Source organism: Bufo gargarizans, chromosome 4 (genome assembly GCF_014858855.1).
Source record: "Bufo gargarizans isolate SCDJY-AF-19 chromosome 4, ASM1485885v1, whole genome shotgun sequence".
In the NCBI taxonomy this organism is placed as follows: domain Eukaryota; kingdom Metazoa; phylum Chordata; class Amphibia; order Anura; family Bufonidae; genus Bufo; species Bufo gargarizans.
Window position 1 is genome coordinate 358,321,951 of NC_058083.1, and position 17,565 is coordinate 358,339,515.

The window sequence follows — 17,565 nt, forward strand, 5'->3', positions numbered from 1 at the left end:
CACCTGACATGAGACCACCTTGGTGCTTGGTAGGCGGGCACAGATGTGTTTTGATCAAAATATATTGGCTAAGTGTCTTAGATTTTATCATATCATAGTGAGGACTTTGTCCATATATAGTGCTTGCATCTACTTTATTAAGTACATTATTATCTTATTTCTGTGATTTTCTTCAATAATATGGCTTTATATATCACCGTGCAGGATGTTTTTACCTTAGTTTTTTCTGTGATATTCTGTTTGTTTATTGTATGCAATATTAACCCGCAGGATCCCAGCACTGTACATGTATGGCCCTGCAGGACGTAGCTAGGAAGGCAACCTGATGCCTTACATAGTCATCGGGGCTTGTCTCTTACAGAAGCCTGTGAGACCCAGCCCACATGTATTGCAATGAATTGCAGAGGGGCCAGACCCCCAAAAGTTGAAGTCCCACAGTGGAACTAAAATAAAAAGTAATAAAAAAAGTTTCTAAAAAAAAAGTTTTAAAGGGCTTCTGTCACCCCACAACAGTCATTATAATTTTTTTGGGCTAGTTGCATTCATTATAGCGCGATATATGAGAATGTAATGTTGTCACTTACTTTCATGCGGCTGTTTCTTGAGAAAACAAAGTTTTATAATATGCAAATCTGGTCTCTACCAGCAAGTAGGGCGTCTACTTGCTGGTAGCCGCCGCAGAAAACCGCCTTCTCGTCGTGTTGATTGACAGGGCCAGCCGTGATCTCCTCCTCCGGCCGGCCCTGTCAGTATTTCAAAAATCGTGCGCCTCTGTTCATTTGGCGCAGGCGCTCTGAGATGAGGAGGCTCGTCTCCTCAGAACTCCCTCAGTGCGCCTGCGCCGATGACATCACCGAAAGAGAAGACGTCATCGGCGCAGGCGCACTGAGGAAGTTCTGAGGAGACGAGCCTCCTCATCTCAGAGCGCCTGCGCCAAATAAACAAAGGCGCGCGATTTTTGAAATACTGACAGGGCCGGCCGGAGGAGGAGATCTTGCTGGTAGAGACCGGATTTGCATATTATAAAACTTCGTTTTCTCAAGAAACGGCCTCATGAAAGTAAGTGACAACATTATATTCAAATATATCGCGCTATAATGAATGTAACTAGCCAAAAAAAAAAATGACTGTTGTGGGGTGACAGAAGCCCTTTAAGGCTAGTTTCACACTTGCATTCGGGGCTCCGCTTGTGAGTTCCGTTTGAAGGCTCTCACAAGCGGCCCCGAACGGATCCGTCCAGCCCTAATGCATTCTGAGTGGATGCGGATCCGGTCAGAATGCATCAGTCTGGCACCGTTTGTCCTCCGCTCCGCTCAGCAGGCGGACACCTGAACGCTGCTTGCAGCGTTCGGGTGTCCGCCTGGCCGTGCGGAGGCAAACTGATTCGTCCAGACTTACAATGTAAGTCAATGGGGACGGATCCGTTTGAAGTTGACAAAGTATGGCTCAATTTTCAAACGGATCCGTCCCCCATTGACTTTCAATGTAAAGTCAAAACGGATCCGTTTGCACTATCATGAACAAAAAAAATTTTTTTTTTTCTTTTTTGTTCATGGTAATGCAAACGGATCCGTTCTGAACTGATCTAAGCGTTTGCATTATAGGAGCGGATCCGTCTGTGCAGACACCAGACGGATCCGCTCCGAACGCAAGTGTGAAAGAAGCCTAAGTGAAAAAAAATCCTTTTCCTATAATAAAGACATTTAAAAAAAAAAAAAAAATGATATATTAGGTATCACTGTGTCCGTAATGTTCAGCTCTATAAAAATATAACCTGATCCTTGTCAGATGAATGCCCAAAAAAAGAAACTTTGCCTCACAAAAAGTGTAATACAAAGCGATCAAAAAGTCATATGTACCCCAAAATGGTACCAATCAAACCTCATAACTCGAGAAATAAATAAAAAAAATGGCTTTCAGAAAATGGCTTTAAAACAACCCACAAAAATAAGATTTTTTTGTTTTAAAAATGCTTTTATTGTGTGAAACGTAACAAAAAAATACAAACCGGATTCCAAAAAAGTTGGGACGCTAAACAAATTGTGAATAAAAACTGAATGCAATGATGTGGAGATGGCAAATGTCAATATTTTATTTGTAATAGAACGTAGATGACAGATCAAACGTTTAATCCGAGTAAATGTATCATTTTAAAGGAAAAATACGTTGATTCAAATTTTCACGGTGTCAACAAATCCCTAAAAAGTTGGGACAAGTAGCAATAAGAGGCTGGAAAAAGTAAATTTGAGCATAACAAAGAGCTGGAAGACCAATTAACACTAATTAGGTCAATTGGTAACATGTTTGGGTATTAAAAGAGCTTCTCAGAGTGGCAGTGTCTCTCAGAAGCCAAGATGGGTAGAGGATCACCAATTCCCACAATGTTGCGCAGAAAGATAGTGGAGCAATATCAGAAAGGTGTTACCCAGCGACAAATTGCAAAGACTTTGCATCTATCATCATCAACTGTGCATAACATCATCCGAAGATTCAGAGAATCTGGAACAATCTCTGTGCGTAAAGGTCAAGGCCGTAAAACCATACTGGATGCCCGTGATCTCCGGGCCCTTAACCCTTTCAGGACCAAGCCATTTTTTACCTTAAGGACCAGGCTATTTTTTGCAAATCTGACCAGTGTCAGTTTATGTGTGAATAACTTTAAAACACTTTTACTTATCCAGGCCGTTCTGAGATTGTTTTTTCGTCCCATATTGTACTTCATGACACTGGTAAAATTAAGTCCAAAAAAAATTTTTTTTTGCACAAAAAAATACCAAATTTACCCAAAATTTGGAAAAATTAGCAAATTTCAAAGTTTCAGTTTCTCTACTTCTGTAATAAATAGTAATACCCCTAAAAATTGTGATGACTTTACATTCCCCATATGTCTACTTCATGTTTGGATCATTTTGGGAATTACATTTTATTTTTTGGGGACGTTACAAGGCTTAGAAGTTTAGAAGCATTTTTCGGAAAATTTCCAAAACCCAATTTTTAGGGACCACTACAGCTCTGAAGTCACTTTGTGAGGCTTACATAATTGAAACCACCCAAAAATGACCCCATTCTATAAACTACACCCCTCAAGGTATTCAAAACTGATTTTACAAACTTGGTTAACCCTTTAGGTGTTGCACAAGAGTTATTGGCAAATAGAGATAAAATTTGAGAATTTCATTTTTTTGCCTAATTTTCCATTTTAACCCATTTTTTCCACTAACAAAGCAAGGGTTAACAGCCAAACAAGACTGCATCTTTATTGCCCTGACTCTGCCGTTTACAGAAACACCCCATATGTGGCCGTAAACTACTGTACGGCCACACAGCGGGGCGTAGAGTGAAAGGTGGCGCCGTATGGTTTTTGGAAGCCAGATTTTGCTGGACAGTTTTTTTGACACCATGTCCCATTTGAAGCCCCCTGATGCACCCCTAGAGTAGAAACTCTATAAAAGTGACCCCATCTAAGAAACTACACCCCTCAAGGTATTCAAAACTGATTTTACAAACTTCGTTAACCCTTTAGGTGTTGCACAAGAGTTATTGGCAAATAGAGATAAAATTTGAGAATTTCATTTTTTTGCCTAATTTTCCATTTTAACCCATTTTTTCCACTAACAAAGCAAGGGTTAACAGCCAAACAAGACTGCATCTTTATTGCCCTGACTCTGCCGTTTACAGAAACACCCCATATGTGGCCGTAAACTACTGTACGGCCACACAGCGGGGCGTAGAGTGAAAGGTGCGCCGTATGGTTTTTGGAAGCCAGATTTTGCTGGACAGTTTTTTTGACACCATGTCCCATTTGAAGCCCCCTGATGCACCCCTAGAGTAGAAACTACATAAAAGTGACCCTATCTAAGAAACTACACCCCTCAAGGTATTCAAAACTGATTTTACAAACATTGTTAACCCTTTAGGTGTTCCACAAGAGTTATTGGCAAATAGAGATGAAATTTCAGAATTTCAATTTTTGGGCAAATTTTCCATTTTACTTTTTTTTTTCCAGTTACAAAGCAAAGTTTAACAGCCAAACAAAACTCATTATTTATGGCCCTGATTCTGTAGTTTACAGAAACACCCCATATGTGGTCGCAAACCGCTGTATGGGCACACGGCAGGGCGCAGAAGGAAAGGGATGCCATATGGTTTTTGGAAGGCAGATTTTGCTAGACAGTTTTTTTGGGCACTATGTCCCATTTGAAGCCCCCCTGATGCACCCCTAGGTTAGAAACTCCAAAAGAGTGACCCCATTTTGGAAACTATGGGATAAGGTGGCAGTTTTGTTGGTACTATTTTAGGGTATATATGATTTTTGGTTGCTCTATATTACACTTTTTGTGATGCAAAGTAACAAAAAATAGAAATTCTGAAATTTCATCTCCATTTGCCACTAACTCTTGTGGAACACTTAAAGGGTTAACACAGTTTGTAAAATCAGTTTTGAATATCTTGAGGGGTGTAGTTTCCAAAATGGGGTCACTTTTTGGAGTTTCTACTCTAGGGGTGCATCAGGGGGCTTCAAATGGGACATGGTGTCAAAAATACCAGTCCAGCAAAAACTGCCTTCCAAAAACCATATGGCATTCCTTTCCTTCTGTGCCCTGCCGTATGGCCATACAGCAGTTTACGACCACATATGGGGCATTTATATAAACTACAGAATCAGGCCAATAAATATTGAGTTTTATTTGGCTGTTAACCCTTGCTTTGTTACGGGAAAAAATTGATTAAAATGGAAAATTTGCCAAAAAATAGGTGTTTTGGCACTGTTTTTATTTTTTATTATTTGCAACGTTCATCTGACAGGTACGATTATGTGCTATTGTTATAGAGCAAGTTCCTACGGACGTGGCAATACCTAATATGTCTACCTTTTTTAATTTATCTAGGTTTTACACAATAAAATCATTTTTGAAACAAAAAAATCATGTTTTAGTGTCTCTATAGTCTGAGAGCCATAGTTTTTTCAGTTTTTAGTCGATTGTCTCAGGTTGGGTATCATTTTTGCGGGATGAGATGACGGTTAGATTGGTACTATTTTGGGGTGCATATGACTTTTTGATCGCTTGCTATTACACTTTTTGTGATGTAAGGTAACAAAAAAATGGCTTTTTTGACACCGTTTTTATTTAAGTTTTTTTATAGTGTTCACCTGAGGGGTTAGGTCATGTGTTATTTTTATAGAGCAGGTTCTTACGGACGTGGCAATACCTAATATGTCTACCTTTTTTTTAATTTATCTAGGTTTTACACAATAATATCATTTTTGAAACAAAAAAAAATCATGTTTTAGTGTCTCCATAGTCTGAGAGCCATAGTTTTTTCAGTTTTTAGGCGATTGTCTCATGTAGGGGCTCATTTTTTGCGGGATGAGGTGACGGTTGGATTGGCACTATTTTGGCGTACATGTGACTTTTTTGATCACTTTTATTATCTTTTTTGGGAAGTAAGGTGGGCAAAATTTCTATTTCCTCATAGTTTTTATTTTTTTATTTTTATGGCGTTCACCGTGCGGGGAAATTAACATGATTGTTTTATAGATCAGGTCGTTACGGACGCGGCGATACCTAATATGTGTAGCGTTTTTTATTTATTTTATTTTTATTCAGTGATAAATGTTTTTTTTTTATCTTTTACTTTTTTCACTTTTTTTAACATTTTTTTTGACCCAGACCCACTTGGTTCTTGAAGATCCAGTGGGTCTGATGTCTGTATAATACAGTACAGTACAATATACTATACAGTACTGCACTGTATTTTACTTACAGTTTGCCTGAACAGACCTATGCTTTCAGCATAGATCTGTTCAGTACCATGGACAGCAGGACGCCTGAGAAGGCATCCTGTTGCCATGGGAACCTTCCCCGTCTGTCACAACTGCGCAGACGGGGAAGGGTGAGGACGGGGCTGGCGGGGGGCTGTCTGGGGGCTCTCTCCCTCTCCCATCGGGGGCTGCAAAGGCACAGCAGCCCCCCGATCGGAGATGGAGGGAGCTCTCTCTTACTGTTAACCTTTTCCATACAGCGGTCCGTACGGACCGCTGTATGGAAAGGGTTAAACGGCTGACATCGCATCAACGATGTCAGCCGTTTATACCAGGGTGCCAGCAATGTGCTGGCACCCTGGTATACCCACTGTACACCAACGATTATTGAAGGGGAGGCGGGCGGGGGATCGCGATCCCGCCTGCCGCACCGCCCGCCTCCCGCACGGCCCGCACCGCCCGCAACCCTCCCCCTGCACCACCCGCCCACATACTACTGCACCACCCGCCCACCACCCGCCCACAATACTATTCAGGGGTGCAGGGGGGGGTAAAAAAAACGTGATTTTGGTAATTTTAAAGTTTCTGATCCCTGCGGTCAGGGACCGCAGGGATCAGAAACGGCATAAAGCGCTAAAAACCGCAGGTCTGAATTGACCTGCGGTTTGAAGCAATCGCCGATAGGGGGGGGGTCACAGGACCCCCCTCGGCATTGACACTGGGTGCCTGGCTGTGTGTAACAGCCGGCACTCAGCGCTGTCACCATGTCTGCAGACATGGTGACAGTTTAATGCCATGACGAATATACTCGTCATGGAGCACTAACTAGCAGTGTTTTATGACGAGTATACACGTCATAGGTCGGGAAGGGGTTAAACGACACTGCACCACAAACAGGAATGCTACTGTAAAGGAAATCACAGAATGGGCTCAGGAATACTTCCAGAAACCATTGTCAGTGAACACAATCCACCCTGCCATTCGCTGTTGCCAGCTGAAACTCTACAGTGCAAAGAAGAAGCCATTTCTAAGCAAGATCCACAAGCTCAGGCGTTTTCACTGGGCCAGGGATCATTTAAAATGGAGTGTGGCAAAATGGAAGACTGTTCTGTGGTCAGACAAGTTACGATTCAAAGTTATTTTTGGAAATCTGGGACGCCATGTCCTCCGGACCAAAGAGGACAAGGACAACCCAAGTTGTTATAAAAGCGCAGTTCAGAAGCCTGCATCTCTGATGGTATGGGGTTGCATGAGTGCGTGTGGCATGGGCAGCTTGCATGTCTGGAAAGGCACCATCAATGCAGAAAAATATATTCAGGTTCTAGAACAACATATGCTCCCATCCAGACGTCATCTCTTTCAGGGAAGACCCTGCATTTTTTTAACAAGATAATGCCAGACCACATTCTGCATCAGTCACAACATCATGGCTGCGTAGGAGAAGGATCCGGATACTGAAATGGCCAGTCTGCAGTCCAGATCTTTCACCTATAGAGAACATTTGGCGCATCATAAAGAGGAAGGTGCAACAAAGAAGGCCCAAGACGATTGAACAGTTAGAGGCCTGTATTAGACAAGAATGGGAGAGCATTCCTATTTCTAAACTTGAGAAACTGTCTCCTTGGTCCCCAGACGTCTGTTGAGTGTTGTAAGAAGAAGGGGAGATGCCACACAGTGGTGAAAATGGCCTTGTCCCAACTTTTTGGGGAATTGTTGACACCATGAAATTCTGATTCAACATATTTTCCCCTTAAAATGATACATTTTCTCAGTTTAAACTTTTGTTCCGTGATTTATGTTCTATTCTGAATAAAATATTAGAAGTTGGCACCTCCACATCATTGCATTCAGTTTTTATTCACGATTTGTATAGTGTCCCAACTTTTTGGGAATCCGGTTTGTAGACACATTAGTATCACTGTATCCATAATGACCTGCTCTGCAAAAATATTGCCTCATCTACCCCCTCAAGTAAATGCCGTAAAAAAATAAAAACTACCAAAACAGCCATTTTTGGTTACCTTGCTTCAAAAAGTGTAATACTGAATGATCAACAAATCATATCTCTTATATTATAAAAATGAGTTTCTGTCTGTCTCTGTGTCTGTTCTTTATGCACGACCAAACGACTGGACCGATCTTCACCAAATTTGGCACACGGGTACATCAGGTTTCCAGGAAGGTCTCAGCTCTTTAGGACGTACCCTTCCTTAGATATTCTCCAAAAATGATTTACATTAGCCAATTCAAGCCTGCAAGTATTTCTCTTCACATCCCAACTGCCATGCACACGGTCACATGTTCCTTATCAGCCAATAGAAGCTTGCAGGCCCTTAGTCTCCACATACACACAGTTTTACTCCATATTTCCATAACAACCTAGCCATTTTTATTTACTGCTGTAGGTCAGCTTTAGGCTAGGGCTACACGACGACATGTGTCGCGCGACAATAAGTCTCACGACACATAGGGCACAACTACACTGCAACATTGATGTTGCACAACAATTTTTGTAATCATAGTCTATGCGACAGTCACAGAAAAATCCATCTTGGATGGATTTTTTACGACTGTCCTGTCGCAGTCGCAGCATGTCGCAGTGCGACACCATAGCCTATCATTATAAAAATTGTTGTGCGACAAAATGTCGCGTGACACATGTTGTAGTGTAGCACTAGCCTTAAAGGGGCAGTGCCCTGTGGAGATCACTGTTAAGGGGGCAGGGGCCACTATAAAAAGGGCAGCTGCTGTGGAGATCACTGTTAAAGGGGGTGTTCACTGTGGATGTTATTGTAAGGGGGGCAGGCCACTGTGGAGGTCACTCTTAAAGGAGCGGGCACTGTGGAGGTCACTGTTAAGGGGCAGGGGCCACTATTAAAGGGGCAGCTGCTGTGGAGGTCACTGTTAAGTCAGCAGGGTACTGTGAGGTCACTGTTAGGGGAGCGGGGTATTGTGGAGGTGACTGTTAAGGGGGAGGGCCCCTGAGAAAGTAAATGTAAAGGGAGTGGGGTGCCGTGAAGCTCACTGTTAAAGGGGTGGGCTGTTGTGAGGGTCAAAGTTAAGGGTATGGGCTGCTGTGGAATTCCCATTTTAAGGAGGTGGGGCACTGTGGGGGGGCAGTGTTAAGGGGTGGGGGCTGTGGAGTTCACTGTTAAGGGGGCAGGGTGCTGTAGAGGTCACTGTTATGGGGGATGCTGTTGATATCCCAAACATTACATGAAATAGATGAAATATACCCGTGCCGGGTCCTTCTGCTAGTGTATCAATAAAACGTTAACTTTTTCCACAAAAAACAAGCCCCTACACAAGACAATTGGCAGAAAATGACACAAAAACATATATTATTTTTCAACAATGCTTTTATTGTGTAAAACAAATAAAAAATAAATAACAATAGACATATTTGGTATCGCCTCGTCTGTAATGACCCGCTCTATGAAATTAACACATAATCTATCCTGTGAACACTGTAAAAATATTTAAAAAAGTGCCAGAACAGCCATTTTTGGTTACCTTGCCTCACAAAAAGTATAATATTGAGTATGCATGAAACATTTGTACCCCAAAATACTACCCAAAAAACTGTCTCTTTATCCTGTAATTTTCAAACTGGGCTCTGCTCAGTTTGTACTGTAAGGGTGCAGCAGGGGGTCTTCAAATGTGACATGGCAACTTAAAATTATGCCAGTGAAATCTGCCCACCAAAAGCTATATGCTGCCCTTTCCTTTCTGAGCCCTGCATTGTGCCCATACAGCAGTTTACAACCACAAGTGGAGTGTTTCTGTAAACTGCAGAATCAGGGTAATAAATATAGAGTTTTGTTTGTCTGTTACACCTTGCTGTGTTACAGGAAAAATGTATTACAGTGGAAAATCTGCAAAGAAAAGTGACATTTCACCTCTATTCTTTAATTCTTGTGGAACACCTAAAGGGTTAACAAAGTTTGTAAAATCAGTTTTGAATAACTTGAGAAGTGTAGTTTCTAAAATGGGGTCATTTATAGGGGATTTCTTCTGTGTAAGCCCCCACAAAGTGACTTCATAACAGGTCATAACTCAATTTTTTTTAAATGTTAAGAATTGCTTCTAAAATTGTAAGCCTTCTAATGACATAAAGTAGACAAATGTAAAGTAATAACTATTTTATGAGGTATCACTATCCTCCTTAAAAGCAATTTTCAAAATTTTTGATTAATTTGGGATTTTTTTTAAAACTATTTTACATCCGCCCATAGGATATAAACGTCCTATGGGTGGATGTTTATCTCTGAATAGATGTTCTGGAATGTCTATTCAGAGATGACAGCTGCACACTAATTGTGAAGCTGCATAGCGTGAAGCCTGCTGTCAGTGACAGCAGAGCAACCCAGAGAGAAGGCAGGGCCAGTTCCCAGGTGTCCCTGCCTTCTAAATCGTTGTATCAGTGAGCGCTGAGTATACAGATCAGGATGCGCTATGCGCTTCCTGTCCAGGCCAGGAGAGTGCAGGAGCTGTCAGGTTTTCTACAGACCTCGATCAGCCCTGCACTGAGGCTGTACAACGTTGTATTCTGCTGTAAAGGCTTTCTGGGGAGTGTATTTCCCCTGTAACTGGGGCTACTATGTCAGCCCCAGTTACAGGAGAAATCAATAGTGAAAACAATTAATAAAGTGAAGTTAAATGTCCCCCAGAGGTCTTGTATGACCTTATGGGGGACGCAAAGTGTAAAATAAAAAAATTACGTGTTTTAAAAATAAAATAAAAAATCCCTAATTAATAAAAAAAAAATAGAAAAATAAATAAAATAGACATATTTGGTATTGCCACTTCTATAACAACCGACATTATAAATATATCACATGATCCACCTTGTCCGATAAACATCATAAAAAAAACTGTATAAATAAAGTGCTTTTTGTCACCTTACATCACAAAAAGTGCAACTCCAAGTGATCAAAAAGGCATATGTCCCACAAAATGGTACCAATGAAACCGTCACCTTATTCCACAAAAAAGGAGCCCATAAGAAAATCACAAAAATAAATAAAGCGTGAGAAGAAGTCTGGAATATAAATGTCTAAAAAATTTTACGCATTTGGATTCCGTGAGGGGTATGGTGAGTTCATGTGAGATTTTATTTTTTGACACAAGTTAGTGGAATATGAGACTTAGTAAGAAAAAACAAAAACAAACAAAACATTTCCGCTAACTTGTGCCCAAAAAAATGTCTGAATGGAGCCTTACAGGGGGTGATCAATGACAGGGGGGTGATCAGGGAGTCTATATGGGGTGATCACCCCCCCTGTCATTGATCACCCCCCTGTAAGGCTCCATTCAGACGTCCGTATGACTTTTTACGGATCCACGGATACATGGATCGGATCCGCAAAACGCATACGGACGTCTGAATGGAGCCTTACAGGGGGTGATCAATGACAGGGGGGTGATCAGGGAGTCTATATGGGGTGATCACCCCCCTGTCATTGATCACCCCCCTGTAAGGCTCCATTCAGACGTCCGTATGATTTTTTACGGATCCACGGATACATGGATCGGATCCGCAAAACGCATACGGACGTCTGAATGGAGCCTTACAGGGGGGTGATCAGGGAGTCTATATGGGTGATCACCCCCCTGTAAGGCTCCATTCAGAAGTCCGTATGACTTTTTTACGGATCCACGGATACATGGATCTGATCCGCAAAACGCATACGGACGTCTGAATGGAGCCTTACAGGGGAGTGATCAATGACAGGGGGGTGATCAGGGAGTCTATATGGGTGATCACCCCCCTGTAAGGCTCCATTCAGATGTCCGTATGATTTTTTTACGGATCCACGGATACATGGATCGGATCCGCAAAACGCATACGGACGTCTGAATGGAGCCTTACAGGGGGGTGATCAATGACAGGGGGGTGATCAGTGGTCATAAAGGGTTAATAAGTGATGGGGGGGGTGTAGTGTAGTGTAGTGGTGTTTGGTGCTACTTTACTGTGCTGCCTGTGTCCTCTGGTGGTCGATCCAAACAAAAGGGACCACCAGAGGACCAGGTAGCAGGTATATTAGACGCTGTTATAATAGCAGCGTCTAATATACCTGTTAGGGGTTAAAAAAATCACATCCACTCGCTTACCTTCCGTTCCTGTGAGCGCGCGCGCCTGTGTGCGCGCGTTCACAGGAAATCACGGCTCTCGCGAGATGACGCATATATGCGTGACTCTGCGCAGAGCTGCCACCTCCGGACCGCAGATCTGCGTTAGGCGGTCCGGAGGTGGTTAAGTAATAAATATTTTATGATGTATCACTTTCTGTTTTAAAAGCAGAAAAATAGAAATTTAGAAAATTGCTAATTTGTCAAAAAATTTGTTATCTTTGAATTATTTTATAAATAAAGGTGAAATATATTGAATCAAATTTACCACTGTCATGAAGTACAATGTATCACGAGAAAACATTCCCAGAATGGCTTGGATAAGTAAAAGCATTCTAAAGTTATTACCACATAATGTGACACGTCAGATTTGCAAAATTAGGCTCTGTCAGACAGGGGGAAATTGCTCGGATGTTAAGTGGTTAAAGGGATTCTGTCACCTCTCATAACACAAATTCAGATTTTAAACCAGTCATGCTCCACAGATTACCTTGAATCGGCTTTGCTGTTCTATACTGTGATTCGTCCAGTAGTTTTGCTGAAAAACGACTTTTATAATTATGCTAATTAACCCTGAAGGTTCCCAGAGGGGCGTTATGTTCCATCTTAATCTCATAGTTGTTTCAGTAGTGGGGGTATTTCATTTTAAGACCTGTGTCCCCTGATAATTTATGGGGTCTTTATAGTTACAGGTATCTCCCTTCAGATATAATCATATATGAAACGCGTAGGGTCACGTGACTATATCACTACCTTAGCTTTCTATATCCATCACTATATTTTATGTTCTACCCTTGGCCTCTACACATTGCTTCTGGCAGGGCCAATTAGGGTTACTAGTTTAGGGTTAGGTTCCGGACGGGGCCACCCCTTGCAGGGCAAGGACCTCGTGTTAGGAGGTTATTTCAGGGTACAACAGGTCAAATAGGGCTGAACAGGGACATATCCTCTCCTTGAAGGCCCTCCCTTATTATGTTGATAGCCTACCTGAAGACCTCCTCAAGTTAAAGAATCACCTCTGAATGTATACCTGTGTGCCGGTCTTGATTGTCCTCCTCACAGTAAGACCTACCCTTTTTTATACCTGTCTGGCATACTGCTAGACCTAGTAGTGTACTACAAGCATCTTTGAGTACACATCTGTGGTCTTGCATTTACCTACCTTTTGGTCTGTTAGAACCACTCCAACTTGCTTAGGGGTGGTGCTAGGCACCATATCAAAGGTGACCTGGTATGTTACACACACTCCAGATCCTTTGTTATCTGTGTTTCATGTTTGTATGGGATCCATCTTCCTGCTCCTGGGACTTTTTACTGACATTTAATAAATATTAAGTTTTAAACACGTTGCTGCCCCCTTTAGTTTCATATAGTTTACATTGTTGAGCAGTATCGGGGTTAGGTACGACAGCACCACCTTTCCCCCAAAGGACCACCCTTTCGCTTTTGTACTCCATGATAGCCTTGGAGAATGGTGGCATGAGGTGAATGAAACACTTTCAGCTGGACTTGTGGCTTGTAATCCAGTGTCGTGCAAACGCCTTCTGATGGTTTATATAGACACTGTTTGCCATTCTGGGCTTGGGATGTAACATCCAATTTGAGTTGCAGTACAGGATGGATCACCACAAGCCATTCTTCTAATCAGACGATCCGTATATGAAGCGGATTGCCTCCGTGCACGTCTTGGTGTCAGTTCAGTTTGTTGTTGTTCTCCCAACCACCAGGACATGCAGAGTTGAACAGTGCTGACATCTATATGTAGGTGCATTGCAATCTGCTGGAGTGAATGAAGGTCTCTCAATTCAAGGATTCTGTCCTTTGCAGTTTGCAACAGTTGGTGAGAACTGACACACTAAAAAACAGGAGTTATCACACAACCATCCCACATAACTTTTTGTGGCTTCATGTGGCTAAAAAAAATATATTTTAATTTGGCTTTTTTTGCCCCTCCCATACATCACAGATTCGAGCTAGATGTAATCATTTGCAGGATTTAGCGACACCTTCTTCTTCCTCAATTTGCATAATCTTATCCTCCTTGGTGTTGCAGTTTCAATGCTGAGGAGTGTACATGCTATGGCAGTGGTTGTGGGACCACTAGGTCAACCAACAGATTTTACTTTCGGCTAAACCTAATGGCCTTATCCTGGCAGACCCCTGGTGTTCACTCTTTATGCCTTGTCCAGTGACAACCACCAGGCTGCTACCACCTACAAGTAGTCACTCTGTAATTGATATCTGACTGAGGGGGTCAGAGACACCGATAAAGGCCACAGAGGGGAGGGGGTCAGCCAGAATCATAGTCAGGGACAGGCCAAGCTCAGGGAAGGCAGAGTACGTGCTGAGCGGTAAATGGTCCGAGGTCAGGGCATGCAGTGAAGGGAGTGAATGAAGTTTGGTTCTGTGAAAAGGGTGGTTTAGAATCTAGTAAACAGGCAGAAAGTCAGTACACCAGCAGGCAACAGAGCAGACACCTTTACAGGATACAAACATGCTAGAAAACCTATTGTTCGGGCACCCTCCCATAAGGCTTTAATAGCCAGATGGAGCACGTGTGCCCACCCTACAGGATGAGGAGAGGCCTTTCTGGCAAGCAGCCCACAGCCTGAATGGAGGGACATAGCAGACAGGTGGCCAGAACCCCCGGGAACAAGAATTCTATCTGGAGGCACTGGCCCCTTTAACAGTATCAATTTCAGCCCTGATACAATGGTAGCACATTTAAGCCACACAGGCAGTTGACAATAGCATGACCAACAGATGTCCTTGTATTATCCTGTTGAAAAATGGCTTCTAGGACATTTTAGAAAAATGGCCAAGCCACTGGTTCCACTTCCAAATAAATGTAATGCCAAGCTGTTAGTGTAAGTGAAATGAAGTCTAGAGGGTTCTAGCTACAGTAAATTATGCCACCCTATACCATAATCCCAGGAGTAGGGTTGGTGTGATGTTCTCTTATGAAAGTCATTTCATGATGTTGCCCACATCATCTCCAGTTATTGTTGCATCAATGGAGACTTGTAATTGTCATACTTGATATTTACATACGTTTAATTAATTTATATAATAAATGTATTTAATTGGAAAAATTGTTGTATGTCTTATTGCCATTGTGACAATTTTATGTTTTTCTTTTAGGCCATGATGGTGCAGTAAATGGCTTTGGCTGGAGCTATGACAGGAATTGGTTGGTTTCTACTGCTGATGACCGAACAGTGAGAATTTGGAATGTGAAAAATTTGACTTCAGCGTTAGTGCTGGTAGAGTGTGCTTTTTTTTTTTGCTTAGTTTTATCATTTAGAAAATTTGCTGGTTTATGACATTTTCAACCCAACAAAACATAAAAATTGCCAAATATTTTCAAATCTAAAGAAAAAGCAGCAGCCTGAGTTTGATAATTATCTTTCTTTTACGAACAGCATTTTCTTTTCTTTTGCTGTGCCTTCTGTTTATTTTCTTTACTCACATATTCAACATCGCTTTACATATATTAGCATCATTTGCTGTTCCTAAAGGGGTTTACAGTCTAAGTTTCCTATCAGTATGTCTTTGAAACATGGGAGAAAACTCAGGGAGAACATACAAACTTCATGCAGTTTTTGTCCTTGGTCGGATTTGAACCTAGGACCCCAGAGCTGCAAGGCTCCAGTGCTAACCATGAAGCCAGAGTGCTGCTCTTTGAATGAGCTTATTAGAAATCAATGTTATTTTGTTATCGATAGAACAGTAAAAATAATAATAGTAAACATTATAGTTTGTAATCTGATTTCTGAGAGGCTAATTCAAAAGGCCAAATAGGCACAATTTTGTTACATGTTGTTGCACCTTATTTGTCTCTCATTTGATTCTATAATAAAGAAAATTCCACAGCACTTCTGTGGAATTTTCTTTTTTATCTTTGCTGTTGGTGAATCACCTTCCAAGCCGCTGGCACTCCGTTATTACTTCATTACTGCTGTGCTGCCCATCATACCTTTGGTTTGTCATTTGATTCTATGCTGTGCCCACTTGCTGAATGCTGCCAATAAATGTGATGTACGATAAGGCGTGTGTTACAAAATTCTTGCTCAGTCTGAGTAGATCTTCCACAGATTTTGGTTTCTTCCAAAAGCAATGCCACACCTGTCCACATGTGTGTGATATTGCAGCTCATCCCTACTTAATTGTACGGAGCTGCCAGACACAACCCAATAAACAGACATGGTGTTGTTACTGGAAAAAAACGTCTTTTTTTTTCTGGAAAAGCTGGAGAAAACAGGAAGCACAAAGCTTTACCAACACAAAGCTAAACAACACTTAAAAAATGGGGATTAGTATGTGACTCTGGCCAGTTTTCTGTCATTAATAAGTCACAAATTTTGGTGCATGACTTTTCAAAAACGTCGTCACACTCAGGGGCAGGGCTTAAAGGGGCCCAATTAGATTTACAATAATTTACTGAAAAACTGACATAAATTTTCGTGCAAATCTGTGCCAGCCTATAATTGCCATAGATTTCATTTTCTGACTAACGTACTGCAAGGAGATATGCCAAATTTGTTAAGAGTCCTACAACTCTTAAAGTGTAACTGCCATTTCACTACCATAAATGAAATTCCTAACATATGTGATGCTGAAGAAAAGATATTCATTTTCATTATTCATATTTTTCAGTTAATTTTACCTTTCTGATGTCTGTATTCAGCTCTTAGCAACCCTATTTATCTGTGCTTCTATATCAGTATCTTCCTAAGATAGCCTCTGCTGCACTTTCTGTGGTGATATTTGCCATGTCTTTAAAGCCATCCTGTATTTCCCTCACTTCCCATAACCCCTTGCTCTCCTCATATGAACTAGGTGACAAGCAAGACCAATCAGAATGCAGATAGCTTCCCCTGCTACCCGAGAGCAGTGTGTATCCTCTCACATACAGCTATCCAGAGACAGACAAGACTAATCAGAATGCAGATAACCTCCCTCACTACCCCAGAAGTGTGTATCTTCTAAATACAGCTATCCAGAGACAGACAAGACTAATCAGAATGCAGATAACCTCCCTCACTACCCCAGAAGTGTGTATCTTCTAAATACAGCTATCCAGAGACAGACAAGACTAATCAGAATGCAGATAACCTCCCTCACTACCCCAGAAGTGTGTATCTTCTAAATACAGCTATCCAGAGACAGACAAGACTAATCAGAATGCAGATAACCTCCCTCACTACCCCAGAGCAGTGTGTATCCTCTCACATACAGCTAACTAGATACAGACAACACCAATCAGAATTCAGATAATCTCCCCCAGTACACCAGAGCAGTGTGTATCCTCTCACATACAGCTAACCAGAGACAGAAAAGACCAATCAGAATACAGATAACTTCCCCAACTACCCCAGAGCAGTGTGTATCCTCTCACATTTTCTAAAAAAAAATGACCCCTTGTTGGCCCAGAATATCCTTGAATGCGAGTACAAATCAATAGCCAAAGGCTATACTAATTCTGTTTAGGGCCTAATTATTTTCTTACTTTATTAAAAATTCTACATTTATGTCATCCATTTAAAATAAACACTAGATTGAAAAAAATTGTCCATCACTGTGTTTTATTATTTATGAGCCTGATAGTGATTTAAAAACAATAAGAAACACCAGTGTATTATTTTTTCCATTTCTCCCATCTACTATAG

General features: G+C 41.6%; 1 protein-coding gene across 3 annotated transcripts in view; it reads left to right on the plus strand.

Moving 5' to 3' along the window:
- The window catches only part of WDR27 (WD repeat domain 27), a 679,631-nt gene that overhangs the window by 334,799 nt on the left and 327,267 nt on the right, over positions 1-17,565 (plus strand). For all 3 annotated transcript variants that reach the window (XM_044290035.1, XM_044290036.1, XM_044290037.1), the window contains one exon: positions 15,038-15,159. In XM_044290035.1, the coding sequence (XP_044145970.1) occupies positions 15,038-15,159 (122 nt within the window). The remainder of the gene's footprint in view (positions 1-15,037; positions 15,160-17,565) is intronic.